The following is a 27,789-nucleotide window of genomic DNA, read 5'->3' on the forward strand; positions in this document are numbered from 1 at the left end:
TTCTTCATAACGCCGTGCTTGGCTTACGACTGTCAGAATTTGAGTAAATGCTTTCGCACAACCAAGCAGATGCTGATGAGGTCTCTATCTCTCCTTTCTTCTGTCTTTCTCTTTGGCAGATTTTCCATATGACCTATGACCTGGCTAGTGCAGTGGTAAGAATATTTAATTTGATAGGTATGATGCTGCTTCTGTGTCACTGGGATGGCTGTCTGCAGTATCTGGTGCCTCTGCTCCAAGACTTCCCCCCTGACTGCTGGGTGTCCCTAAACGGTATGGTTGTAAGTATTACACACTCTTCTCTTTTGTTTGTTATTTTGGGATTTTTACTGTATGAAAGCTGTACAGCAGACTCGCTGTTTAACACCTGCCACATGTCAAGCCTATGGAAACGATCTCATTCCCATACAGCAGTTTTCTAAATCTTATTTTTTAATCAAAAACATAAATGAACAGATGTGATCAGATGCAGCCAGCTAACAATTTAAAAGTGCAGGGGTTTGTTGAAAAGGCCTTTTCTTGTAGCACTGAAATTGTCCACCTTGTTTTTCCCCGTTAAAATACACTTGCTACATCATGCTAATACCACAACTGTGCATGACCCACAAAAATAGATAGCACTCTGTTTTATTACGTATGTAAACAAAATGACGACAAAAACACAAATATATTTTTGCATATTTTTGTAGCACAGCTCTAGTTAGTCCTAAAATTACATTAGATTGTAACAGAGAGAGATTATAGAAATAAAGCAAAAAATGGGCAGCAAAGCGAAACATTAGTCTTTTTTTTTTACAGTGATTTGGCCTCTTTGGTATTTCTTTAAATTACCACCCAAGACTTTATAAACAGTCATGTGAAAAATAAAGTTTTCACAGTCCTGTGAAAACCTCAGCACATCTTTGCTGCTAAGTAAATGGCAGGAAGTGCACTTGTTTAATTGACCTTCAGCAAGTGTGACCACCTTTATAAAGGTTTGTTGTTGGCCTGGAGCATTCAGCTGTGTGATAACACGCCTCCCTCAGAGAAACAATCTGAAAAGTTACATCTCAAACTCCACAGGCCTCAGGTAGCATGGTAAAAGTTGCCAGGAGGAAGCTTCTTGTCTCTAAAAAGAACACGGCAGTATGGCTTAGGTTTGCAAAGCTTCATCTTATCAAGACAAGGTGAAAGATGTTTGATAATGCACAGCGCCATATTTGTTGTAAAGCCAAACACAGCACATCAGCTCAAACACCTCATACCAACTGCCAGGCACGGTGGTGGAAGGGTGACAGGACCTGGGTATCCTCCAGTCACTGAGTTGCTGTTTTTTGTTTTTTGTTTTTAAATATCCCCAGTAATACTTGTCTCTGTATGTGGAAAATACTTTGTGTTCACTAACACATGTTAAACATATTAGTTGTCATTGTTAAAAAACAAACGAATAAAAAAAGACACATGTATTTCATTTCTTCTTTGCAACGATCTGATCTGTATTTCTCACAGTCTGGTTATTGCCGTCATACTGCAACCAGTTTAAACCAGGAATACAGCAACCATGGTTGCTGTATTTGTTTATGTTGCATAAACAAATACATGCAAACCTCAATGAACTGAAACAGCGTCATTAAGGAGCATGGGCCAAATATCCTCCGCAGCGATGTGAGAGACTAACAAAGCCATACGGAAACAATCACTTCAAGTTATTGCTGCAAAAAGTGCTTCTACAAGCTACAGAATAATGAGGTGCACCGAGATTTTCGCAGCAATGAAAGCTTTCCTTTTCACGACTGTAAAAATGTAGCATAATGTTACACATTACTTTGTGTATTACTGTTTTTTGTATTACTGATTGTGACTGTAAATGTAACAGTAGAGTGCGTGGCGATTGTAGAGTGTCTTGCGGCCCTAGGTGAAAATTCACAGGGGTCCGTTTTACATTTGAAAATACACGCTGATGTAATCTTTCTAGTTATGTATATCAGTGTATGAAAAATGTAAGCCAGTGTGTCCCCTGTGTACAGTAGACAGCTGGACAACTGGACAGTGTCAACACAGCTTATGTTTGATTTCTTTGGGGACTGTCCCCTCGTTTGGACTTTTTCTGTATCTTTCATCTTCCCTCGTCTCCTCTTGAGTTGAGGTCAAGCGGACTGTGCTTGCCCGTCTCGGACTGATGTGAGCGCGTGCGGACCTCCTGGGTAATGCTGATTGTAAATATTCCCCCGCGGAGCTCTTTTGCCGTCTCCTCTCCCTCTTTCTGTGACAAATATTTCTGTGCTGCACGAGCGCACGAACTGTTTAGAGGCATCATACCAGAGGTGCAAATGTCAGCTTTTATAAACGTCACAGCTCTCATCTTTACTTCGAGGCAACGAGTTGCCCAAGTGCATTTGATACCAGCTAGCATGTGTTATTCATCCAAACAGACATTATCCATCTCTGTTCGCACCGAAGGAATTTGCACTGATGTAATTTCCCACAGAACTGTCACAATTCATCCTTGTTAATGGTAACTACGGGCAAACAGCTCCTCAGTAACCCAGATTCTTAAACTTCCTTTTAAACAGCAACACTCTGGGTTCATAATTACTTGTCGCTGTAAAACGTAATGATAAACATCTCCTTGCATGCACGCTGCGTGTTGCTGATCTTACTGAGAATAAAGCTGGTACATCCTCCTTCTTCTATGCAAATCAATATCAAAGGGAGATGGTGTACAAGCCTAATTTGGTGCCCCCCGTGTGGCTATAGCTGCAGCCTGCAAAAATTGCCTCTAAAACAAATAAGGCATAAATCAGTGCTAGAAGCCTGTGGGTGAGCTCTTATGACACGAAACCCTTTCTCCAAGCTGTATTCACTTGTATGTAGCTAAAACATTGCAAAGATGGCTTTGTATGTTTGTTTTACACTTTCTCTGATGGGTTAGCTACTTGCTGGTGAATTGACACTCTCTCAGGCAGCTTTCTTGATATTTCTTCAGGAATAGATATCCAGGCTTCTTGAAGCTCTTCTTTGGATATTAACTACATTTTTGTTCTGTTCTCTGTTATGATGATCCCACACTGCTTCAGTAATGTGCCAGTCTGAGCTCTAGGGAGACCAATCCATTGTGTGTTTTCCCATCCTGATGTGCTTTTATATTGTATCAACACTGTGTTTGGGATCATTGTCTTTCTATAAATAAAGCCACTGTCAATCAGATGCTTTATGCATGATATTGCAAACAAGCTCAAAATCTGATGGTACTTTTCTGCATTAATTCTATCGCTTCCATCAGATCTCCAACACCACTGTTGTACCTCTCTCTTGACCTCCTCTTGCAGTCAGTCTCAGATGGCTTAACAAACAGAAGAAAAATAGAAAAATCGCTTTAAAATGGCCATGCACAAATACTCAGGGAAAAAGCAGCCAAAGAAGAACTTTGGACATTGGTTTTGGAGACAATAGGTCTCCAAAGTGTGGAGACCTATTGTCGAAGAGCACTTTTAAAGATTGGAAAATAGTCTGGCTCCCTGGAAACAAATTATAAAGAAATAAAGGGGTCGTCTGACTTCTGCACAGTGCTGTATATTATTTACAAATATTCATACAAATTTGCAAATCTAGTTTGGGTCATCAAATATGTATTTGTCTGTAAGTAATGAGGGCAATTTTTATCCCGCTGAGCCGCTTACAGCTGAACCAAATTCATCTTGCCCTTTAAAAAAACATTAAGGAGCATATGAGTTCATCAGTGAGTGCCAGTATTATGTTTGCTTTTACATTTAACCAAAAGCAGGCGTCCTACACATGATAATTGATACTCTTTGTCAAAATTCTAAACGACAAGGCTAAGAATGCTGAAATCTTAGAAGGGAAGGCTATGCACACTCCAATGACAGAAAGACACAAAGAACGTGAAACTGTGGAAGTATATTTGGATTTAAGTTCAAAATTCATAATTTTTTAAAATTCTTTTCTTCTTCGTTTTATGAGGGGGCAATCCTAAAAATAACTCACAAAGAATAACCATGAGGCATTTTAGAGGTAAAATCTATTTAAGCCAGTGGTGCTGTAGATATCTGCACATGAGCAGCTAGCATAGTGTTACTGATGGTGATGTGGCAGAATGGGCAATTTGTGGAATCTCTTCCCTGTGGATCTGTGCAGAAGTGCAGGCCTGTGCACTGACTGCTGTCTGGCAAATCCAAAGTGATAAGGTCAGCTCGCATATGGGATTCCTCTTCTCACACCATCGCAATGCATTAGCATTCACAAGTTGAAAATCAGGATAAGGTATCTTTTCCTCAGTTTGCTGTGTTTGCTGCAGGTATAAATAAACAATACAGTTAAACGTTGTCATCGGGAGGTTTGTCTTTGTCTCTGTCCAAAAAAGGAGATCTTTAAAGCCATATATTGCATCATATTTTTTTCTGTTGTTGGCTCCGTACTTTCAGTCTCCAGCTGTGAGTAGAAGAGTGAGGGCAACAAGGGCTGCAGATACTGCTGAGTGGTGCAGTGCACAGTCTAGGCCTGTTATCTTCCTGACTAATGGTCTGAGAGTAGCTTCTTACTCTTTAGAGGCTGCATTTACTTAATCACCAAACAAGATAATGCTGCTGTCACTATGTTGGCTCATGTTGGAAGATGGTGGGCTGTGGTATTGGATAGGCTGTTGTACAGCTTAAAGATGCATGTGTTGGAGCAGTTGTGAGTGTATGTGCGTGCCTACTGTTCCTGGCCAAGCTCATATCAAGAGACAGACAGCAGTAGCCCTGCTGAGGGCTCCTGTCTCAGAGAGAGCTAGAGGCCAAAAGACAGGTGGATATACTGTAGGTAGACACAAGGGGGAAAAAGGGAAAAAAGGACAGAAATGCCTGGCTAACCATGCACAACCCCTTCCTGGCTCCTTTTATCCATGGACCACCCACTTCATTTCCTTCCATTTCTTCCCAATCTCCCTGAATGAGTCACTTTCAAAAGGCGGGCTCAGTCCTGAATTTATGAATTAATCAGACGTGTCACCCTCTTCCCTTCTTTCACATCACACTTCCCCTCAACATACACATGGGGCTTATGGAAGGAAAATGCAAGACTGCTTCAGTCCCTATGCGAACAGCTTGTATTTGGATTATTTTTTGGCTCTCGTTGGTAATCATTTTTTGTTAGCTGAACGAATTGTGTGCTATTTGTCAACTGATACAGTAGGATGGTTTAATCAAGCTTGTGTGAGGGTATTTGGACCACAGCTGCAGAGCTTTCAGAGGCTGTTGTGGGATCTTAAAAAATAAAGTTCTGTTGTGAGGAGAGCCTTGTGAGAAGACAAAGAAAAATCACAGTACCTCATTCATTGTAAAGTTTGGGTGGAAAATCACAAAAGCAAACATTTATAAATTGGATCTGTCTTGATAATTGGTTAATAGTTCCCATTTTAAGCAAGAATGCCAAATATTGCCAAGTTTCAAATATCCAAACGCTTTTTTGTCTGTAACCTCTGAGAAGACTTCTGCCACAAAAATGTTAAAAAAGAAAGCAGGAAAGAAATGGCACGTGTACCACTGCCAGTCAGTAAAGTTGCACTTTAGATCCATGATTGTCCAGAATTGATCTTTGACCTATTAGATATAATAATCTGCTGCCTCTTCTTTCAGCTGCTGCCCTCTCACCTTATCACTTCATAATTTCATACTATTTGACTGTTATATAGAATATGGTCATGATTAGCATTTGAATTGTGGCTTCATGGTAAAAACATGTTTTTTCTTGCCACAGTGACCTTGACCCTTGACTACCACATATCTGATTGGTTAAGCTGAAGTTAAAGTTTGCCAAGATGCCAAAATTTGAGGAAATTCCCTCAAACCTTTGAAGTGATTGTGCATTTACAAGAAAGGAGCAAACAGAGTTACACACAGATGAATCTGAAGATATGCTTCGGGCCACATTACTGGTGCCAGTGCATAAAAAACTGCTAAGGAGAAAACTTCTGTAGCGAGATGAAGTCCATTAGTACTGCTACAGGTGATGAACATAAAAGCTCACGAGACAATGACAACACACACAGTGAGATACATCACTGGGCGCGCTTTTTTGGTGTCGATGCAGGCCTGCACATCCCTTTACTCTGTCATCTGTGTTTAAAGGCCGCCATGCCTTCTGTGCGCTCCCAGGGAGAACAGCTTGCAGTTTGATTATGCAATTGAAAAATGAATATTGCGCATTGCTTTTTTTTTTGCCATTCAAGGACTGTTTGTTGGGTTTAGGGAGTTAATCAGTGATTAAATCAATCAGTTAAGGCAAATTTGCTCATTCACTTATTTTCTCTGCAGACACGCACAAGCGCAAACAAAAAAATAAAATGTTAAATAAAACTAAAACATATTTACAGGGCAACCAGATCTTGCTACACCCTCTATTGAGTATAATTTGTGCTGCAGTGAAACTAGGTATCAGTGCAAATCTTTGTGAGTCCAGATGAAAAATCTGTTTGATTGCTGTTATTTGTCCTAGGACTGTTCTCTTTTTTTTGCGAAATTGTGTTCTTTGCAGCAAGGCATTACATCCTGTTAGTCTCATAGTTTGTCAGTATCAACAACAACCAAAGCCTCTGGGTCGCACTGAACACGAGGATAATGGTGAATCATCAGCCGCCTTCCTGGTCACGTAGCCGGTTTCATCTTGAGAGAGAGGACTGTTGATTCTGTGACTAATTAATTAAAATGCAAGCAAGTGGTTAAAATGCACGAGCGCGCTGTCAAAACAACGAGCACAGTTAAATTATAGATACTTTGAAGTTGCTGGTGCTTAAACAATAGTGCGGAACTGGGATCGCTTTAATGTGCGTGGTAATGAAGTCTGAACCTGCGCTGCTGTTCTTACGGGGCTGCTGAAAGATGAATATGCAGAGTCTGATGTGTTTTCCTGCTAAAAACAGAGCTTAATTATATTTAGAATAATGTTAGAGGAAGGGAATACATTTGTTATGTTGGCAAAATCTATATCAAGGGGGCTGTACATTGTGAACTATAGGAAAGCAACTAGAAACTGCTTTTTCTGCACTGGGAGTGAAATGACTCACTCCTCCCAAAGGAAGGCTGTACAGAACCAGCCCTGGAGATTTCTAGTTCTCATCACTCTTTATGCGTTAGATAAAAGTGTGCATGTATCTGTCCTTTTGTGACCAACCTAATCAGACAAAAAAAAATGGGTGCTGAGCATGAGTGCCTGTTGTAATCATAGCGCACTGCCCCAGAACTGTGAGTCACATGCCGTGATGGCAGTCAAAATGCAAATTTAAGCAATCACACTGAGGAACAGCAGTGAGTGAAGAACAGCGAAGTGAAAAGCGGTGATGCTGTTGGTTTTGTTATGTTCGATAAAAAGCTCCTGTAAAGTCCACTTTGCAGACATCACTACCACAGTATCACTTCAGTGAGACAGCTCATGTTTGATATTATTTATCACAGCAGCAGAACATAATAGAGTTTGGCGTCTGGGAGCTCATCACTTCCCGTAAATATGTCACGTATAGAAACGTATACAACGTATACAAGGTGGTTGCTGGGATGCTGGGGTAATGGAGGGGTTGAGACAGCAGACAGCGATGCAGGGCTGCAGCAGCACTGACGCGTCAGAGGGAGAGATGGGAAATTTTGCAGCTTAGATAGACCAGCAAATTGGCAGGTTGTGTTTGGTGTATGACATGAGGAGAACGAGGAGTGTGTATGACGCAGTTCGGCTAAAGCCTGACTGTCTGAACTAACTTGTGGGCTTTGCTCCATTTGCTCCAATTTTCTCTCTGTCTCTGCCTGGTAAAGCCGCCTTTGGATATTTTGCTTCTGTGTCTCCCAGATGTCAAATCGCAACAATGGGCAGCTGGAAACGATAGTGATGATCAGTTCCACATTTGGAGGACTCGCAATAATCCTTCATAACAAGCTCCATAACCTGCAGTGCCCCAAACACGCAGCTATTATCCCCACTGCTTTAATGTTACAGTGAAATGTCAACTCAGAACTGAGCTACTTCTGAACAATTCAGTCTATATCAGATTAAGAAAGAGCGAAAATTTGGCTTAAGGAATCACTAAAGTTGGTCATGTGAGCCATGCTTAAACACATGGCTATTTTTTTTATTAAAGATTCACTGACATTGCACTGTCAGAGCCAACTTACCAATGTTATCAGTATATTCCACAAAGCAGCTGTGGAATAAATTTAATGCCACGTTTGACTGCCTGAGTTATTTGCTCATTATTATATGTCTTTGGACAAGGGAGAAGGAAATATTCGCAGATATTATACCTCGTGATATAATAAATGTGAGCTCAGCTCGTCAGTTTGCCTCATGTGAAGAAACATCTTTATTCATTTTACAAATTGTCTACAGGTCATTCAAGATTGTTTGACTCCTAATTAATTGTGCGTTACAAGTGATAGACCACTGTTGAACAGACAGAAACTGTGAGGTTAGTCCCCAGGCCCCAAAGCACTGCAGAGATTTCTTTGTTGGAGCAGTTTACTTGTGCGACAGATTCATGCAGAGAAAAACAGCAAAAGGTGCAGTGAGTCATTTCGGACTTTGTGATATCATCTGGCAAAACCAGGCCTCTGTTTTTCCATGCATACAAATATGTCAACACAAACACAGCCTGTCGTTGCTGAATAAACACTCACCCACCATGTGAAATATAAACGTGTGAAAGAACATCTAGGACCCAAACTGCATTAGTTCCAGGTATATGGTTGGGTGACTTTGCTCTCTGTGTGGAAATACATTATTGTGTGTATGTGTTGTGTGCTACAGTGGACAGGTGCTTGTGCTGAAATGCTAGCTGCAGATATTTCCAGTACAATGAAAGCCACGATCCCTGTCATGGACTGCTGACCTGCCACAGCTTTCGCAGCTGGGATGGGCACCAGCTTCCTACATCCCTAAGTGGGATAAGGAGTTAAGTGGATGGATAGAATATTTGAACCTAAAGGCAATATTTCAATGGTTTAACACACACACACACACACACACACGCACACACACACACACACACACACACACACATTATTTATTGATTATCCTGTTCAGTATCATGTTATAAAAATTGAACACACAGTTCTGGAAGAAACAACTAATCTGTGTTGACATAAGAACTGATGAGTCATCCAGGGCTAATGATTTGCTATAAATGTGCATCTGTCATCAAATTCAAGTGGGATTCACTAATTCCCACTTGAATAACTGAGTGGACTCAAGCAGATCAGGGAATGGCATCGCAAAGGGGACAAAATGGGCATAATGGCATGTGACACATGGATCTGAGGCAAATGGGGAAAAAAGTTTCCTATTTCTATCACTAGCTGTTCTGCTGTGTGTGATAGGTATTCTGCATGGAGTGCTTCCTCAGCACTTCATCTTTGCAGGAGGTGAAGCTTTTCGAGGTGTCAGCAAAATGTCTGTGGCAACAAGCTTTGTACCAGGGAGTCTGTCACATTTGTCTCTAGATAGTGGATTACTGAGTTTCACAGACATACAGTAACTGCAATGGGCTCGCTTAGTTGCCCACTAGAGATTTTGCACATCTCCAGAGGGAAAAGGCATACTTTCACATTAGACATGCTGAGACTAAAAAAAAGCAGGAAAAACAGAAATGAGGGGAATCTGAAATGCAAATGAAAGGCCTTTCAAGCCATGTCCTTGCATTGTGCTACTACCCGATAATGTGGATTACTAAAATTTAAGAGGTTCTGCATAAATCTCTGTTGAAAGCGACTCCTGATAAGATTTCATACTAAAAAAAGGACTTTTAAAAGAAAAAGTCAGTGACTATCCTAAGACTGCCAGTTAGGTTGGCTCTTTATTTACAAGTTTTAAAGAAAGAAAGAAAGAAAGAAAGAAAGAAAGAAAGAAAGAAAGAAAGAAAGAAAGAAAGAAAGAAAGAAAGAAAGAAAGAAAGAAAGAAAGAAAGAAAGAAAGAAAGAAAGAAAGAAAGAAAGAAAGCACTCAATTAATCAGTCAATCAATAGCTGATGTCCATCTTTTGCTCTTCATATAGACTGGTTACCTGCATGATATTAAAGCATATTTTCTAAAACTAATGATGACCATTTAAAGTTCTGCTTCCATGCATTTAAACTTTTATCACCAGTCTTCATCCACCAAGCAAGTTCTTTTCAACCTACTTAGTCTGAATTATGTGGCTCCTCAAAAACCCTTCTGGACACATTATCGGATAACAGTGGACCCATGAACCCAAGTTGCACTATATGGACAAAAATACTGGGCCGAATCTCTTAATCTTTGACTTCAGGTGTTTTTACTCCTATTGCCACGGGGGTATAAAATCAAGTTGATTCAGTGCGGTCTGCCGTCACATTTGTGAAGGAATGAGTCATTTAAAGAGGTCACTGAATTTGGGTGAGGTACTGCAAACAGGATGCCACCATCGCAACAAGTCAGTTTGTGAATTTTCTTCCCTCGTAGATATTCCACAGCCAACTGCACGTGGCATTTTTGCAAAGTGGAAGCGTTTAGAAACCACAGCAGGGTTAATCCTCTGGCATTAACATCAGCACAAAAGTGCACCAGTAGCTTCATGAGAAGCATTTCTATGGCAGTGCAGCTCCTTTGGGTGTAATGCGTAAGTGACCCAGTACTTTTGTCCATATAGTCTGGATACTGGATACATAGTTTAGAAGCTGGTTTTTTGAACCTTTGCAAACCTGAACCGCTTCTCACCCTTTGATAATCTGTAAAATTAATAAAACAGATGCAAACAGAGAGAGAAGGTAAAAAGGTAGAAAGTTCATTCATTCAGTAAACCCATAAGGTTCAGAAGCATGAAGATTATGTTGGCCGAGTGTTAGTGATCCATCAAAGGAAAGTCTGTTGTTCCATTTTTATCTGCCGCGGAGCCTTTCTTCCTTGTCTTGCTTGGCAGTAACTCCCCCCAAACCTCCTCTGTCTCTCCTTCCCTTTTTCTTCCCCTCTGGTTCTTTCAGAACGTTTCTTGGGGTAAGCAGTACTCCTATGCCCTCTTCAAAGCCATGAGCCACATGCTGTGCATCGGTTATGGTGCCCGGGCACCCGTCAGCATGTCTGACCTTTGGGTCACCATGCTGAGTATGATTGTAGGAGCCACGTGCTACGCTATGTTTGTTGGCCATGCTACAGCTCTAATCCAATCACTGGATTCCTCACGGAGGCAGTACCAAGAGAAGGTAAGAGTCCTGCAGTGGCACACACAATATTAAATTCCTGAGATTTAAAAGAACACTGGGTATGACACATGGTATGATGTATGCGTACACATCTTTAATGGTTTGTTGTTTTAAGGTAAGTTAAGCTAAGTACTACTGAGATTAATGTGATTTTTTTTCTTTTTTTGTGACTCTGTAAAGTCCTGCTCATTGGAGCTGGATTTAAATAAATTAGGCCTCAATTACACTGTGGACCAATAGGTTGAGTTCTCACAATATAAATATAAATATATCTGCAGCGATGACTAGGAAAGAGGATTTCCTACCTACCCCCAAGCAGCTCTCTTAAGGTCAACAGGGTGATGAGGTCTATGACATAAGCAGCCACCTCACTGTCTGTATGCTGCCAGTGGACACATTTTATTTTTCCCTTTTCCTTCAGTTCCTATTACATCATTACATCTTTTTTTTTTTTCACATGGAGGATGATTATCCAGCATTTCAACTGAGCCACCATCTGTGATCCCGCTGTGGGGCCTGGGCAATTCCCAGAACACCCAGCCATGACTGATGCGCTTTGTGTTTGCACGCAAGAAGCAGAGTTTAACTCCCAAACTTTGCCTGTGCTTATGCTGCAGAACGCATTGTACATACCACACTGTTGGGCGTGGGGATTAGTCCTCTATGGTATGTCTTCATCCACAAACAAGTTTAGGATTAAAATAACTTAATCTTTAATTTACAGGATGATGTAAGAACAGTTACATCAGGTCACACTGATTTTGTAAGACCCTCCTTTTCTTCCCAAAGGAAATAGTTTTTTTCAAATGTGATATAAAGACAGTGAGTCAGCTGAAATGCGATTAACAGAAAGCGCTAATTATCTTGTCTTAGTACATTCTTATTTACTATGACATGCTGTGTGTGTGTGAGAGCTGAAACAATTACTCAGAAATTAAGTCTTTAACAGTGTTTAATGCAGGGTTTATTCTTCAAGCCATTTTTCACCCAGTAATGGAGTCTAATTCCTGCATTTCAGTATATATTTTTTATTTTAAGCATTTGCTACTTTTCTGTGTCAAGTGATATCAGAAGTGGCAATAATTAAATAACTAAAGACAATAAATCTTCATATACAAGTTGTTTGTTATTTAAGACAATTTTTCAGTATTTGTCTATGATTTCAGAAAAATTATTTAGATATTGTTTAAATAAAAAGCAATTAAACAGATTCATTTAGAATATAAGAAATAAAACTGATGTTTTCCCTTTAAGTTTTCATCATTTTTTAAAATTATATTATGAAAATGGGTTATAATGGGTCAGGAAGTTAAAATTATTATTACCAATTACTTTGATTTTTTCCCCATGTAATTATTCATCTTTTAATGATCTATAAAAAATTTCATGTGTTTTAACAGCACACTTTTTGAGTCCCTGAATTCAATGAATGTTGATCATATCCATCCACTAAGCGAGCCCTCCAGCAGCTTGCATCCCTATTGAGTTTATCAGAACATATCCACACAAACGCACACACAGAGGCACAACTGGACAGAGGTACAAAGCACACATTATTTATCCTTCCAGAGATGTAGCCATAATTCTTATCAGAGCGTTGGTAAAGTCACCTTAGCTATTACAGGACGTGCTAAAATACCACTTCGTTAATTTACACCTTGCTTATAAAATCATTTAGCCATTGTTGGTTTATTCAAGTGTGATGGCCCGACCTTGCCAGCTGTCCTCATGGTCAGTCCAATCTAGAGGAACATCCCCCCTCGGTGCATTTTGGCACCACATTGCAATCTTACATGTCACCTAAAACTTGAAATTAAAACTGCAGTTTCTATTGTCTTTGCAAAAGTGTTATCACAAATCCGCACAAATTAGTAAAATGCACATTTATCATTAGCGATACAAAGATCAGATAAATCAGATCAGATGAAACTAACAGATTCAAAGAACAAGACAGCAAATAAAAGGGCTATAATAAAAAGAATTAATGGAATGCTGACTGATCATTAATATGCAGATATAATTATGAATTATATTCACAGCATAGCAAAAAAAAATTAAAAAATCATGACGGCAGGTTGCCCTCAACAAACAAGCGAGCCGTGCCAAGTCACTGTTTGAATTAGTGGCACATCTCCAGCTCAGTTGCTCCAAAGCAGATGTACATCACACACTATTTTTAATCTACATCCCTTTCTGTCCCTCTAACGTCACCCCAGGAATCGAACTGACAGCTTCGGGGCCGCGAATGCCATGTTCATGGTAACAGAGCTCCAGTGTGGAGCCAGGTTCAGCAGGGGCTGATTTGCTGCATGGCTGTGCATATCAGTGGAGCAGGCTGCAGAGCAGCAGGGATGGGTTCAGGGTGTTGAGCCTCTAGCCATTACATCTATCACTGCCACAGCTGGGGGGTTGGAAACATGGATGGAGAGATGGAGAGATGGATGGGGATGCGAGGTTATAAGTTATCTAAGGCCGGAGGATGTTTATGACAAGAACATGATGAGCAGTAAGAAAGTAAAGTGATTGTTGTCGATAGCTTCTACTTAATTTCCAAAAACTCAAAAACTAATTTTGTCCAGACTAGGAGAAAAGAAAAAACAGACCAAGCAAAAGCTATAGAGAAGAGAGGAAACAGAAATAGTGGGAGGAGAGGGAAGGAAATGAGGGTTTAAAGTATGTATGATATAGAGACATGTCTGCTGTGAAGCCCTGGTGCTGCCACAGTGCAGCTGAGTTGCTCTTTAAGATATGTCCAAGATGTCCCACATTTCATATTTTGGTCTGAGGTTCAATGCAAAGCTAATGTAACTACCTCCCTCCTCTGAAATATTGCAAAGATAATTAAATAGTTTTAAAACAAGTTTCTGCAACATAAACGATTCTGTAAAGCAATACTGTGACCGTGCACCCATCAGATGTCAAACACAGCGTCTTGCAATTACATTTATGTCACGCAAGCACTACAAATGGGGTTGCATTTGAATGCATTGTCCTCTGCGTGACACAGACGGGTATTAGATCAATTCCTGCTCAATAAAAGAAGTGTTGAGCACACACACAAAGTGGATGAAGCATTTCAAGTCTTTGCACTAATTGCCTGCCCTCTTTAAACTGTCCTTCACGTCTTAGAACACATTCTGCAACAGAGGAGGTTTCATCATTTTACATTATGCTGCTAAACATATATTTATGGGTGATGTTTAACTTTGCAAATTGCAGTGCGCCTGGGTTAAATTAGATCCACAGGAATGCCCCAGGAGTGCCATCAGCCAGGAAAGAAGTGGGTTCTGCCAAGTGGCACATCCCAGTGTGGGTGTTAGTCTGACTGGGCCCTGACTATTTCTAGAGAGAGAGAGCGAGAGAGAGAGGGGGGATAAAGAGAGAAATGGATGAGGTGGGATAATGAGGAATGTAGTCAGCATTTATCTAAATTGCTCCTTTAGAAAGTAATTAACCAATAAAATTACACGTCTGAATTAATATGAGAATGGAAATTAGTCATAATGAAAAGATAATGTGACGTTAAAGCTGAAGGCCCCATATCGAGCCTAAAATGTGCCCCCATTGCCTTACTCTGTGCCCCACCCTGACCACCCGAGTCAAAATGGACAGGCTGAGCCCCTGCAGACACCTTCTGACTTCGGCTGTGTGAACTCAAAATAAATCAATTTCCCGCAAACAAAGCTCTGGTCCCTTATCACCTTTCTGCAGCCGGGTGAGAAATCAATGAGGGAGGCACTGGGACTCGAGTGGCTCCTCTCGCTAACAAATATCGTTTTATGGGGCTGCCTGCGTCACATTGGTCAAAGCCTCTCAAACTGAACTGTCCTACCAGCCTCGCAGCTGCTGCTGGCTCTCACCTACAGTACTGCTCTATTCTCTTTGTTGAGGTTCATTTTCAGGTTTGGGGCTTTGGCCGTGCTCGCCGACTACTCAAAATAAATGAGCCAAAGTTTTTTCTGTGTTCCTGTGGGTCAGTACTTGCCTGCAGGATAATGCAGCTGGACGTTACGCTCCTGCTAATTTTTAGTTAATTACTGGAAACGGGATGTAGAAACGGGATCTTATATCTTAGTTAGCCAGAAAAACAGAGATGGCAAGTGTAAAGACTCTGTCCTCGCTCCTTTTTAATGTCACACCATTATACTTTTTTAAAAAAGAAATTCTACTTTTTATAATTCGTAGCATCTCAAAAGGATTTATTCACTGTATGTCCAGCTAAATCTAAGGACTTTCTTATTCGTCAGAACTGTATTTAAAGTGCAGACAGTTCTCTTCTCAGTTATTAAACAACCCAAAAACCAATGCAAATTATTTTAAAATTATTATTTTAACATTATTTGCAAATTAATGTGATAGTAGGTGAAAATTAAGTTGATTGTAATGATGAAACTTGAGCAGTTTAAAGTGCTCAAAAATGACATTTTAATGTAAACAAGAAAAATCAAAGACAGGAAAGGAAAGAGGAGTCATAGATTCAAGCTATAATCCTCATTGAATTTAATTCAATTCAGTTTCATTTATAGCAGTAAATCACAACACCTGTCACCTCAAGATGCTCTTTATTATAAGGTAAAGACCCTATATTATATAATGCGGTGAAAAGGAGAATTCTTCTTTGAAAATCACCCAATATCCTCTTATGCTCCTGGATACTAGGTATGCCTCGCTTGTTCGCATTACAGCATAGCTCGGTTGCCTATTAGCACTGGCCTTCCTGCATCGGTGAGATAATCTGCTGCTACCTTGGTCTGACATAGCCCCGGGCCTGTACTCGTTCCTACTTTCTTCACCACCTGCCTCTCTTGTTCTGCCTCTCCCTCCCCACACGCAGAACCAGGACATGGCACTGTGACTGTGTGAGAGCACGCCTTGTCCTCAATACAGAGACACAAATATGCACTCTGTGTAGACCACATTTTTGTTGCTTTGCTGTTTATTAAAGGTGCAATTTCCAAATAAATATAAAACTCGAGACTTTACTGGGACTGCTTTAAGATATCAGATTTTTTTTTTTACATGGTAAGCTGTTAAGTGATGACTGTTTTTCTTTGTCTCTTCTAGTATAAGCAAGTGGAGCAATACATGTCCTTCCACAAGCTTCCAGCAGACATGAGACAGAAAATCCATGACTACTATGAGCACCGCTACCAAGGGAAAATCTTTGATGAGGAAAACATCCTGAGTGAACTCAACGACCCACTCAAAGAGGTGACACAACATTTTAGAAGCTCTGTTCTTGAGTAACATTTAGAAATCTGCAGATTTTTCCTTTCGAACGCCCTGATTTTATTTTTGGAACCTTAATTAAAAAATAGACACTGAAAGGTAGGTGTCACGATGTCTTAGTTTTGGAACATAAGTTAGATCTGTTTTTCTTTTTTTTCTGTACATAAGCAGTGAATCTTTATTTGGGTGCAGCACATTAAACTGAAACACCTGTCATCTCATCTTACAAGGTCAAGAAGAAAAAGAGCAAAACGGAGTCTCCCCAGGTGAAACTAGACTGGCTGAAAGTCAAAATAGGAAAACATTTCCTACAGAAGCACCTCCTGTGCCTCTCTTTCACTTGTGATAAACTCCAAGAGCGTGTGATTTACAGAGCTGTTAAACAACTGCCACAGAGGTAATGAGACAGAATAAAGGTTACTGTGACGTCAAGCACCAGTTTTGGTCCTTGGACGACCTCCCCCATAAGCACATTACATGTGTAATTATGCAAAGGGATATTAGGGAGCAGTGGAGTAAGAACTGAATGTAGGATAAATGTAGTGTAGGAATCCTGACCAGCTCTCATAAAGCCCCATTAAGTCACCTTGCAAAGTTATATGCTCAAGAGATGAATGCTACGGTGTGCAGAGTTGCTGCAGAGAAAGGTGCAGGGATTTAAAGGGACAGTAAAACACGGGCTTAGTTCAATATGTGTACTAAGCAAAGGTTAAATCCAGCTTAAACTGAGAGAGATCGATAATAGCAAACATGCTCACAGCAGAGCAATTTCAGTAAGTCTTACATTTTGTTGTAATTTTATGTACAGTATTAAAAAAATAGTTAGACCACCTGTTATACAATCAAGAAATAATACACATATATCTGCCAAATCTGCCAAAATTCACATTTTTATGCCCAGATTGAATACAGATTCTTCATCATCAAAAAACATGAAGCAATTATTTTGAACAAGGTTTATTTCTTTAATTAATGAATTATTAATTGGTATAACTGAATGAGTACCAGTCGAGTCAATTTAATTTAACCAGATTGAATAAAATTATTTTTAGCTTCGTTTGACAAAATTTAACATTTAATGTTGTACTATATAACAAACTACGTGGAAAATGTATATGTAATTAAATCTGGGAATTGTTTTTTGTACATATTTAAACTTCTTTCTGTAATTAATCAGTTATAACATTGAATCACCAAAACTCATTTTCCTGTTCAGGAATGTACGTAAATGACTGTAATTTGGCATCTCAAAAATAATAAAGGGCTTTACTATTTTTTTTTGTGAAACATTATATATTACAATTTCAAATAAATAGCTGCATCTGCTGGTTGATGAACCGTTACAGAAGCTAACAAAATGATATGTGTGATTACTAGTACTGTTCATTTAAGGCACCCATGGCATATGCCTCAATCTGAGTGTCAGTCTAATAAATTTGATAATTACTGGAAATTTTTTAATATGAAAACCTAATTAGACACCAAAACTTGACTAAGCTTTATTACATTACAAGACAGTGTCCGTCTGATTCGTCATCTGTAATGTGGCAGCTTTGACTTAGTGTCAGGTGACTGCACTTCTGTTCTAATCAGTCTATTCAACAACTGAGGGGCCGTGGTTTCCCCCATGTCAGGTGTGCAGCCTGTTTCCTCTCTGTTTCTAAAAGTATGCTCTTTATTTGATCTCCCATCACCAAAGTAGGTCACTTTACTGCTGGTAGAGTAATATGCCCTTTATTACTTTAACAGACACTTAAACAAATACCACGCTATAAGAAAAACAATAATTAAGCTTACCTACATCTTTATCACAATTACGACTAGGTCTGCTGGGCACCGCACAGTTTAAGCGTTTGTGCACCTCATCTGTGTGCATTTGTCAGAGCAACAGTACAATTATGTTTTCCTGTTCAGCTGTAATAAACCAGATGATTAAGTATTTTGTGGGAGGGAGCAAACTTCTCCCATAGATTTCCATTCCACTGAGTGCTCTGATGAACTGCTGAAGGCCACTACATTGGCATGCTTGGATGACGTAAAAACTGGTGAAATAATCGGAATGACTTAGTTTGATTAATCTCTTTCTGTGAGCTGTTTTTTAGCCGAAAGTACCTGAATGTCCCTTTCACTCAGGATCTTCTGACCAGCAGATTATAGCTCTTGCTAAGTTTGGTTTTTTTTGTTTGTTTCTTTTTTCTCAGCATATTTTGAATACATTTACAGTCTAAAAATAGAAAGGTCTAGTCATACCAACTATTGTCATGTTTGTCATTGTGGTATGACCACTGCCTTCTTATGTTTAAAATAGGGTATAGTATATTTTACCCAGAGTGAACAGCTCGGTAGGAGATTGGGTAAAAAAGGTTAAATTTGGGGAGATAAAGAGCAACAATGTAGAGCTTTTCCACAGCTCATTTAACGAAAATCAATTAATGTGGCTGTAAACCCGACCATCATCAGTAAAGCCAGGACACTTTCAGACAGACTGAAACCTAAGTGGTTCTGATTGCCACTGAGTATGGACAATCTGTGGGGTCCTGACTTAGAGGTCAATTTGGGAACCGAATTATCTCCACTTCGCACCACTCAGGCTAGGTAAGAATGCCGAATCAGTTAAAGCATACTTATAACTGATTGTGGCAAGCCAGTTATCACAAGTCTGCAAAACAATTATGCTGCTACTGCTGCTGTAGGCTTAAACGATCTCCAGATTTTGTACGGACTTCACTTGGGTTACAAAACCAAAAGATGTATATGTAAGATGATTCCACCACTATATACATTTTTACATTTATGTCAGAATATTTCTACATCTGCGGAGCTTTTCCAAATTTCCCTGCTGGTTTTAACTTATTCATTTGGTGAACTGTAAAGATCATCCTAAGACAGGCAATCCATCAACATATTGAGCAGTTTGTTGCCACGGGCAGACTTCGCTTTAAAGAAAAAGACGTGTTGCATTCAAGGACACTGCAACATCCAATAATTGATTGTGAGCTCCTAAAAACAGTATTACATTGATTATCTCTGGTAGCTGACAACCTGATGTACAATGTAGACGAGCAAAGATGAACACGAAGGAAAACAAGGACAAAGTAACCTTGACAAAAAATAATATTAAAAGAAGAAAAAAAAACCACGTTGTGATCAACGTTTTCTAAGGTGACTTTCAGACTGTCGTAAAACAAGAACATCCGAAGCATGTATAGGGATTCAGTACAGTTGAACTAGATGAAGTTTGAAGCTAATCGGCTAAAATATGCTAAACCAGAGTCCACACAGCCTAAGAGCCAGACTGTTTTGCTCCTCTGTCTCTCCCCCCTGCTCCCTTCCTCGCCTCTGTCTCACTGCCTTTTAATCTCTGCCATATGACAAATCTTTAAATAGGCATAGCCAAACATTGTTTTCCCAGGAGGAATCCTGACTGTGCATGAAAAGTGCTTACTATCGTATTCATTAGTTCTGGTGCTTGATTGAGGTCGGAGTCGTGGCTTTACCTGACACCGGCTTCTGAAGCTTAGCTAACATATTTTTTGCCCTCGTGGAGCGAGCAAGCATTTCAGAGATTGGTTATCTTTCTGTTAATGTCCTGTTGTCAGTGGAGGGGAGTTATCCCTCATGTGGGGTCAACAACACATCGCTGCAGATGCCAAGTGCCCCAGCTTTCCATCTGCACAGCAACAGAGATGTGTGGGTAAACAGACAACAAGCTCCTAATCTGCTGCTGGGTCTGAGGGGACAGGATGGGCCAGAGAGATGGCCTGCAGCCGGCACCAGAGGGCAAACTCATCAGGATATGAATTGCGTGCCAAAAAGTTTCTTCGCAGGAGAAATGGAAAGTGCTTTAGGAGCATTAGGGATAAAGCAGCAATATGCATTCCAATTCATTTATGTTTGCAGATACTGTGAAGGCGGCAGAGATGAAAGATTTGAGGTGGTGTTCTGTGTCAGGCTGCCGAACTGAAGCTCATTTTTCACTTTTGGGTGGAAATAACTGAATTATTGATGGCATGATCTCATCTGTTAAATCAACACTTTTCCTTTTTCTTTTTTTCCCCCCTCCACCAGGAAATTGTCAACTTCAACTGCCGCAAGCTTGTGGCCACCATGCCTCTGTTTGCCAATGCGGACCCCAACTTTGTGACGGGAATGCTGAGCAAGTTGAAGTTTGAAGTTTTCCAGCCCAACGATTACATAATCAGGGAAGGCACAGTGGGGAAAAAGATGTACTTTATTCAACATGGCGTTGCAAGTGTCATCACCAAGTTCAACAAGGAGATGAAGCTGACTGATGGATCCTATTTTGGAGGTAAGAAATGTAACTATAAACACTGGAAATTGAACTTCAGTTGCTTTTTTTTCCTGGAGTATTTGCTTGTTTTGATTTGTTTTCACATTAAAATCCAAATGTTAGCTACATATTCCACTGTGCTTCTTACATCAATGCACACTGTGTTCTTAGAGTTATACCATATATATGAGACTAGCCTGAGGCCATTAATGCTTTTTGAAGTTAAGTTATTGTAAATGTAGATTCTCATTAACCACTGTTGGATGTTAGTCAGCTTTCGCTTTTACGTAACCTCTCATCTGGTTGCTGGAGTGGGCCAAGAGGTGGATCAGGCATCCCTTAGGACACACAGAGGTCCCTCCCCCATCCTCACACACACACACACACACACACACACACACACACACACACACACACACACACACACACACACACACACACACACACACACACACACTTAGGCGCACATACATGAGCATGAACTCCTCTCACCCTATCTATATGTTCCCGCTGCATTCATTTGGCACGGTGTAAAACAAGGAGCAGTTTCCCAGTTCTGTCCTCTGCTGTGCTCTGCTTCTTCCTCTCTCTTTCTCTCAGCACGGTTCCCACTCCCCATCCAAAGCGTTCCAGATATCATTAATTTTTTAAATGTCAGATGTAATTTCATTGCACTTTGTTTACTCCGACAAAATCCGCAGGCAGACATTGTCGTATCTCTGTGAAAGCAAAGCAAAGTTTCCTATTTTAGAGGTTCTTGCATATTTTATCTCCTGAGTTCATCCCCACTATGGAAGGAGGCTGACGAGTCTAAGAATACCTTCACTTTGGTGTGTCTGTTCCATGCAGTTCACGTCTCAGAGGCGAGCCATGGAACGAAGCGAATCAAAGAAAAAAGAAAAGAAAGAAATGCATCGACTTTTTTTTTTCTTCCCTTGCTTGTTTCAAAACACAGGAGTACTGACATACACTCTTTCATCAGTTAGCAAAGATACCTGCTTCAGATATGTAGTTTCACATATGGGTGGCTTTAAACTCTGCATTAAGTAATGTAGTGATTTGCTGGAAGTGCATGTGTGTCGTATTCAGGCTTTGTATCCTCTGAGGCTGTAGCTCAGAGACATTTTGCTCAGTGACACAGAACAAGCAGATCATGTTTATGAAACTAAGGTGAAATATCAGGATAACGCCTTTGGCCAACTAGGCTCTAATAAAAGGATGTTAATAGGATGTATTTTTTTTCTACACCCTAGAGCCTAGCGTTGTGCTACAGTCAGCACAAACACCTAAGAAAATATTAATTTTCAAAAAAGAAAAAACATTAATTGAAAATTAAGAAAACAAATTAGAAAGCTGGAAACAGATTATGATTAGCATTTTTAATTAATGATAAGGCTACATAGTTGTGTGAGTAACCATTTGAGCTTTAGCCTAAAGTACAATAGAAATAAGTAGCAAATAGCAAACTGTTCAGTCAGTATTAAGATGAAGCAGTTCTTATGAAGACTGACCTCGTACGATCATCAGATTGCCCACCCCCAAGTTTAGTATTTCAAAAAGATGGAGGGTTCACAGTGAGCGATCAGCATCTAATATAAGCCTAATTATAAAAATGAAAATATAAATGAAGAACATACACTAACATTTAATGAGTCATGTGATAAATGAAATTAGGGATGCACTGTAAATTGTTCACCCAATAAAAAGGGGTGAACAGCCCCACCAGAGCTGCTGCCTTCTGCCCTGTTGGTATTTTTATTTTGTATTTGTTTGGCATTAGCCTTGCGTTGGGAGCAGCTGGCTATGCCCGGCATCTCACTCTACCCCCTTTTCTCAGATGATTTACACTCCCCTTACAACCAGGCCAGATCGTGGCCAGAATGAAAAATCAGCGAGGGGAGACAGCTTCAGAGATGGAGAGAGCGAGTTACAAAACTGAGCCCAGACACAGGAAACTATTACCATAGTAATGAGTAGGACATCTATGAGAACAGTAGGTCACAAAGCACCTCTGACAATGGTCAGTGACTCACCTGCATGCTAAAGAGATATCATAGTAATCACAGGTGAGCGTGGTGAATGAGCGTACACATTGGCGTCACACAGCTCTGTGAGGCCGAGGTACTAAAGAGACCACAGTGCAGGGACAATGACCGACAGGGGATTTAAATCCAGATTCGGCTTTAATGTCTTTAATGTCATATGAGACATTTCCACAGCACCAGCCGTAAGTAGAGACGAGGGAAGAAGAGCTCGTTGCCTCGAGTGTGTGACACAAAAAGTGATGACAAATTATCCGCAATGCCCCAGGGTTCAACAGTGATGCTTTGTGACAAGGCAACAGACACGTGTCAAACCGCATCACTGGAAGTGTTAACAGGGCTCTAACTTACACACACACACACAAATACATACCTAGGAATGCCACGTGTGCACACTGAGGCTCCAGAAAATGGTATTAAACAAAAACTATTAAACAATTGTGCTGTGGGGGGCTGAGGATGTTAATGGAGACCAAGTTTGTTCAGAAAAGACAGGCTCATGTGTGCCTAATGTCAAACAACATTTAAAAAACTATAGCAGCGTACACAATACTGTCAACATACTAGTGTGGAAGTTTAGTATGAAGCCGTGAGAAAAGAGAAAGAGAGATGGCAGATGAAAGCCAGTCATAACTGATTTACATTGTGATGGAAAAGCTGAGAGGCAGAAAATGAAGAAGAGGTCTGAAGCAGGTTATGGTTTCACATAGCACACTCTGGGTCCAGGTGTCTCCAGCTGACTCCACCCACCTGCTGCAGCGTAGAAATAGAAAATGCAGACAGCTAAGCAGTGTCTTATCTGAGTAACTGTGTTTCTGGCCTGCATCTTAGCATAGATAAGTCACAGAAACCCAGAAAAGCAGCACTGTGCATATGCATATGCACATATAACCAGAAACTCCTAAGTCCTCTTACAGATGTTCCTAACTGTACTTAGACATATGTTAGACATAGGATGCTAGGCCAAAAAAAGAGCGTTACCTTTATACTGGAGGAGAAGCTACAGGTAACTAGACTCAGTTCAATTAAAAAAAAGAGAAGAAAAAAAAGCTCAGAACCAACATTTTTTTTTTGCCTGTCCCGTTTGGCTCTTTTGCCATCAGAATTATTGTCTAAAGGCGAAGAAAGATGCCCAACGGATTTACTTTACCAAATGGACCATCCCAGCCTTGCCGTAATGGTCTATTTGATTCACCTTTTATTGTTTATTTTATTTTCACTTGCTAAATACGGGACAGATTTGACTGGGGAAAGGAAAGGGGAAAAAGAAAGAGGGAAAGAAAAACAGCTGAGAAGAGGGACGGGGATAAAAGGCAAAAAACAAAAACCAACAAAATAAGCAGACAAAAAATACATAAATCAATCACCTGGATCATCTGTTGAGAAAGAAAAAAGAGAAAACAAGCGGAAAAAAGAGCAATATAATAAACAACATCATGATGATCTATGGGAATATAACAGTAATATAACAGCTGGCTGCTCCGCCGGCAGCCAGCTGTGCAAGAGTGACTGAACCCCACGCCGAGAGGCCGAGGGGACCCCACCCCCGAAGTGGCCTGAGCGAGCCCCAGGCTCCAGGCCCCGACAAGCAGCCACCAAGGAGTGAGCCGGTGGGTACCTGGACGCCCATCCCCGGACACAAAGAACCACCAACGCACCGATGTCTGAGGGCAGGGGAAGTGGGGGGGAGATAGGCCTCGATACCTTGGAAGGCCTGAGATGTCCCAACATTTTTACAAGCTTTTGAATTTAGTGAAGACTCTATGATATCGTTCTCAATCAGTGCCAAAGCAGGTCAAACTTTGGAGAGTATAAGTTATTTTCAGTTCGCCCACTCAGCTGATTAACTCACCTTTGTTTTTAACTGAGTCACTGGCTGCTACGTGTCAAGCTAGCACATTAGTCTCTAGATGTCTCCAGTTTACTGGTATACCAGAGCGTTTTCTTAAAGATAAACCAACCACTCTTTGTACTTCACTCTACTTGTGTTTGTTTATCCCCTTGAACATGACACAGGTTTTTCTCTCTCTGTGCGTCTGCTTGCATTAGTGGATGTACCAGTGAAAGTGAATCTTTTCCCATTAAAACAGCACTAACACCTTATTCGCACGCACAGCTTGAGAGTGTTGCTCACACATCTTGCACTCTCTGTGCTCTATTTTCATGACAGCTCCTGGCAGAGCCCAGAAAGATCACACCATAACAAGTTAACATTTAACGATTTAATGAAGATGGAAGTCGTGCAGTGGACTGGACAAATGTGGGTGTGGGTTCAGCGGTGTTAAAGATTCAGAGAAAGAAAATTAAGGGAAGGATTGTTCACATTCAACTTCTGGATGAGCTCAGACACTGTATATGTCAGATTTTACAGTCATATACACTGTTAAGCACTGTAAGCTTCTTGGTGGGTACCAAAAGCATCGGGTTGACTTCCTACTTCCAAATGGAAATTTAACCAAATACCCTGTACTGTGTACTTTTGACCCACTAATAATTAGAGAAAATCTGAAATAAATTAAAAATTGTGCACCCAGTTCTTGTATTTCAAAACATTAAAGATGTATGCAGTACAATCAAGCTACCTGGGAAAAAGAAATAAATAGAAGCCCCAGCACGACATTCATGCCCAACTTGTACACTCTGACCTCAGCTGCACCTTTGAGCATTCACAGTGCCTTCTCAGACATCCATATAGCCAATTTCATAGGCACTAATGGACCTCTGTATCAACAAAGATATAGGCTTTTTGAACTGAGTGCTAATACCAAGCTCCCTCTCCTCTTAAGTTCAGAGGATGTGGCATCCATCTTTTCAAAAAAAGTATTTCAAATTTCACTTCATCTGATCACAGAACAGTTTTACACTTCGCCTCAGTTTTGGCCCAGGAAAGACAGCAGTGTGTCTGGATCTGTTTCTCATGAAATGAGCTCATATTTTTTCACAAAAGACTAAAAATGTAGTGCATTTGTTGTCCGTGTTAACTGTAAATAAAATATGGGTGTATAAGTACTCTTTCCACACTGACGACAATGACACAAAACAAGAAAAATGCTATAGCTACAGTATATTATTGCTAATAATAAAATGTAATTACTATTAATAATGATGATCTGAGTAATTTTAGTGTATATGGTACTCTTGTGTTTAATTTCACACATAAAGACAAGCATGCTGTGTTATCTAGTGTGAAGAAGACTGCAAAGTTAATTATGATCCGATGCTGATGAATTCTTCTGTTCTATTCACATCTTGTCGTGTCAGTAAGAAATATTTCGGTCTCGTCCTCTTAACGCGGTGCATTGAGCCCGCCCTGTTTTTTCTTAATAAAGCTTGGTACTGTATCATATTATTGCACTATTATATCTCCGCAGCATGATGAATTATCTTAGTGTAATGCAAGTGACAGCACTGCTGATGGGCTTCACATTCTATTTGCATTCACATTAGCTTCTTCTCCTGTACCCTTTGTACTCAAGGCTCATTTATATGAGAATACTGTATGTACTGTAATTACTAGGATGATTCCCTCCTGTACATTTCACTCCTGTTACAGTTTCATCATGTGTCCTCTTTGTTTTCCTTTACCTGCCCTATAGAGATCTGTCTGCTCACCAAGGGCAGACGAACGGCGAGTGTGCGTGCAGACACCTATTGTCGACTCTTCTCCCTCTCTGTTGACCATTTCAATGAGGTGCTAGAAGAGTACCCAATGATGCGACGCGCTTTTGAAACGGTCGCCATTGACCGATTGGACCGCATTGGTAAGACCTACGAGCCTCATTTCTCTCTGATTGTTTGGATCTCTTGCCTGTCATAGTGCCTTGTTGTCTTGTCTTTATCAGTATTTGTTTGCCTTCTTTCCTCATAAAAGCATTGTGTCTGCCATCTTGTGCTGCATGACCTGTATGCTCTCTATTGATTTCTTTTTTTCTCGTCTTTTTACTCGTCTCTTTCTTTACCTTAAAAAAAAAAATTACATATTAAAGAAAATTTTGATGTTACCAGCATTAATCCTTCTAAAGAAACAAAGTAGCGTTTTGTGGTTGGATTAACTGGAAGGCAGTGCATGTCGCTGTCCGGGAGGGAGTCAGGTCGCCCCCTCGTTGGTTTGGTGTTGACCCCCCCACTGGATGTCAGCGAGTGGATCGAAGCTAACCTCACATGCATGTGTGTCTGGCCCTCTTTCCACTCATCTGCACTCCTGGGTATGAGCAGCACCCCACCCCATGTTAGAGTTCTCAAAATCCCCATAAAAAGAAACAAAGAGCTGGGTCAGGTAACAAGAGAGCCCCCACATTCACCGGGTCCAGTCGAGGACCTTGTGTAGCTTAATTCAGTCATCACATTATTTTTACTGTCTAGTAGAGAAATGTTTCAAGAGAAATTCAATCATGACAGATGATAGTTCAATACGTGATCACAATTCAGACACAGAGTCTTGTTAAAAAAAAGGGGCACATGTATGTAACGCAAACAGGGCAGTAATTGGTTGCACTGATCCTAATGTCGCACATTCTCCAACTTCGTTAAGTTCTTACGTCTGCTCTAACATTTTCTATAAGATTCCATTATGAATGACTTGAAAGTAATAACTCAGCATGCTTCATGTATAAGTTAGGCACACTGTTACATTACTTTCCACTTGTGTCACAGTGGAGCAGGAAAGATATTTAACGAATTATACTGCAGATTATTCTACTATACTTTTTATACGATGTGGTATCTATGTAGTCTGATCCAACCGCTGGGCTGGGTAATCTCATTAGTTACTCTAAGAATATCTGAATTAATGTAGTGATCTTGTTATCCAATGTCTATCTAGGTAGAAGAATTTGAATTTTACTGCACTGTAAAGTCTCTAAAGCCTAGCAGGAATGTTCCCACTCCTTATATAATGCTCTGGGATTATCAAGCTAGAAATGACATGATATCTCGACAGTAATATCTCTGAAGAGTAGAATTCTATTTTCTTTAAAAACATAATGCATTTAGAGCTTTTCCAGCATGTGCTAGGTTTGCCCACAGATTTAATCAGGGCACCATACACCTT

The 27,789-nt window shown here is 40.3% G+C and overlaps 1 protein-coding gene across 1 annotated transcript in view; it reads left to right on the forward strand.

The window, feature by feature from the left end:
- The window catches only part of hcn1 (hyperpolarization activated cyclic nucleotide-gated potassium channel 1), a 70,343-nt gene that overhangs the window by 30,140 nt on the left and 12,414 nt on the right, over nt 1–27,789 (forward strand). Inside the window, exons 3-7 of the mRNA XM_085165589.1 lie at nt 120–281; nt 10,959–11,177; nt 16,242–16,388; nt 20,475–20,715; nt 26,336–26,500. Coding sequence (XP_085021715.1) covers nt 120–281; nt 10,959–11,177; nt 16,242–16,388; nt 20,475–20,715; nt 26,336–26,500 — 934 coding nt within the window. The remainder of the gene's footprint in view (nt 1–119; nt 282–10,958; nt 11,178–16,241; nt 16,389–20,474; nt 20,716–26,335; nt 26,501–27,789) is intronic.

This window comes from Neolamprologus multifasciatus, chromosome 7 (genome assembly GCF_963576455.1).
Source record: "Neolamprologus multifasciatus chromosome 7, fNeoMul1.2, whole genome shotgun sequence".
NCBI classification, from domain to species: Eukaryota; Metazoa; Chordata; class Actinopteri; order Cichliformes; family Cichlidae; genus Neolamprologus; species Neolamprologus multifasciatus.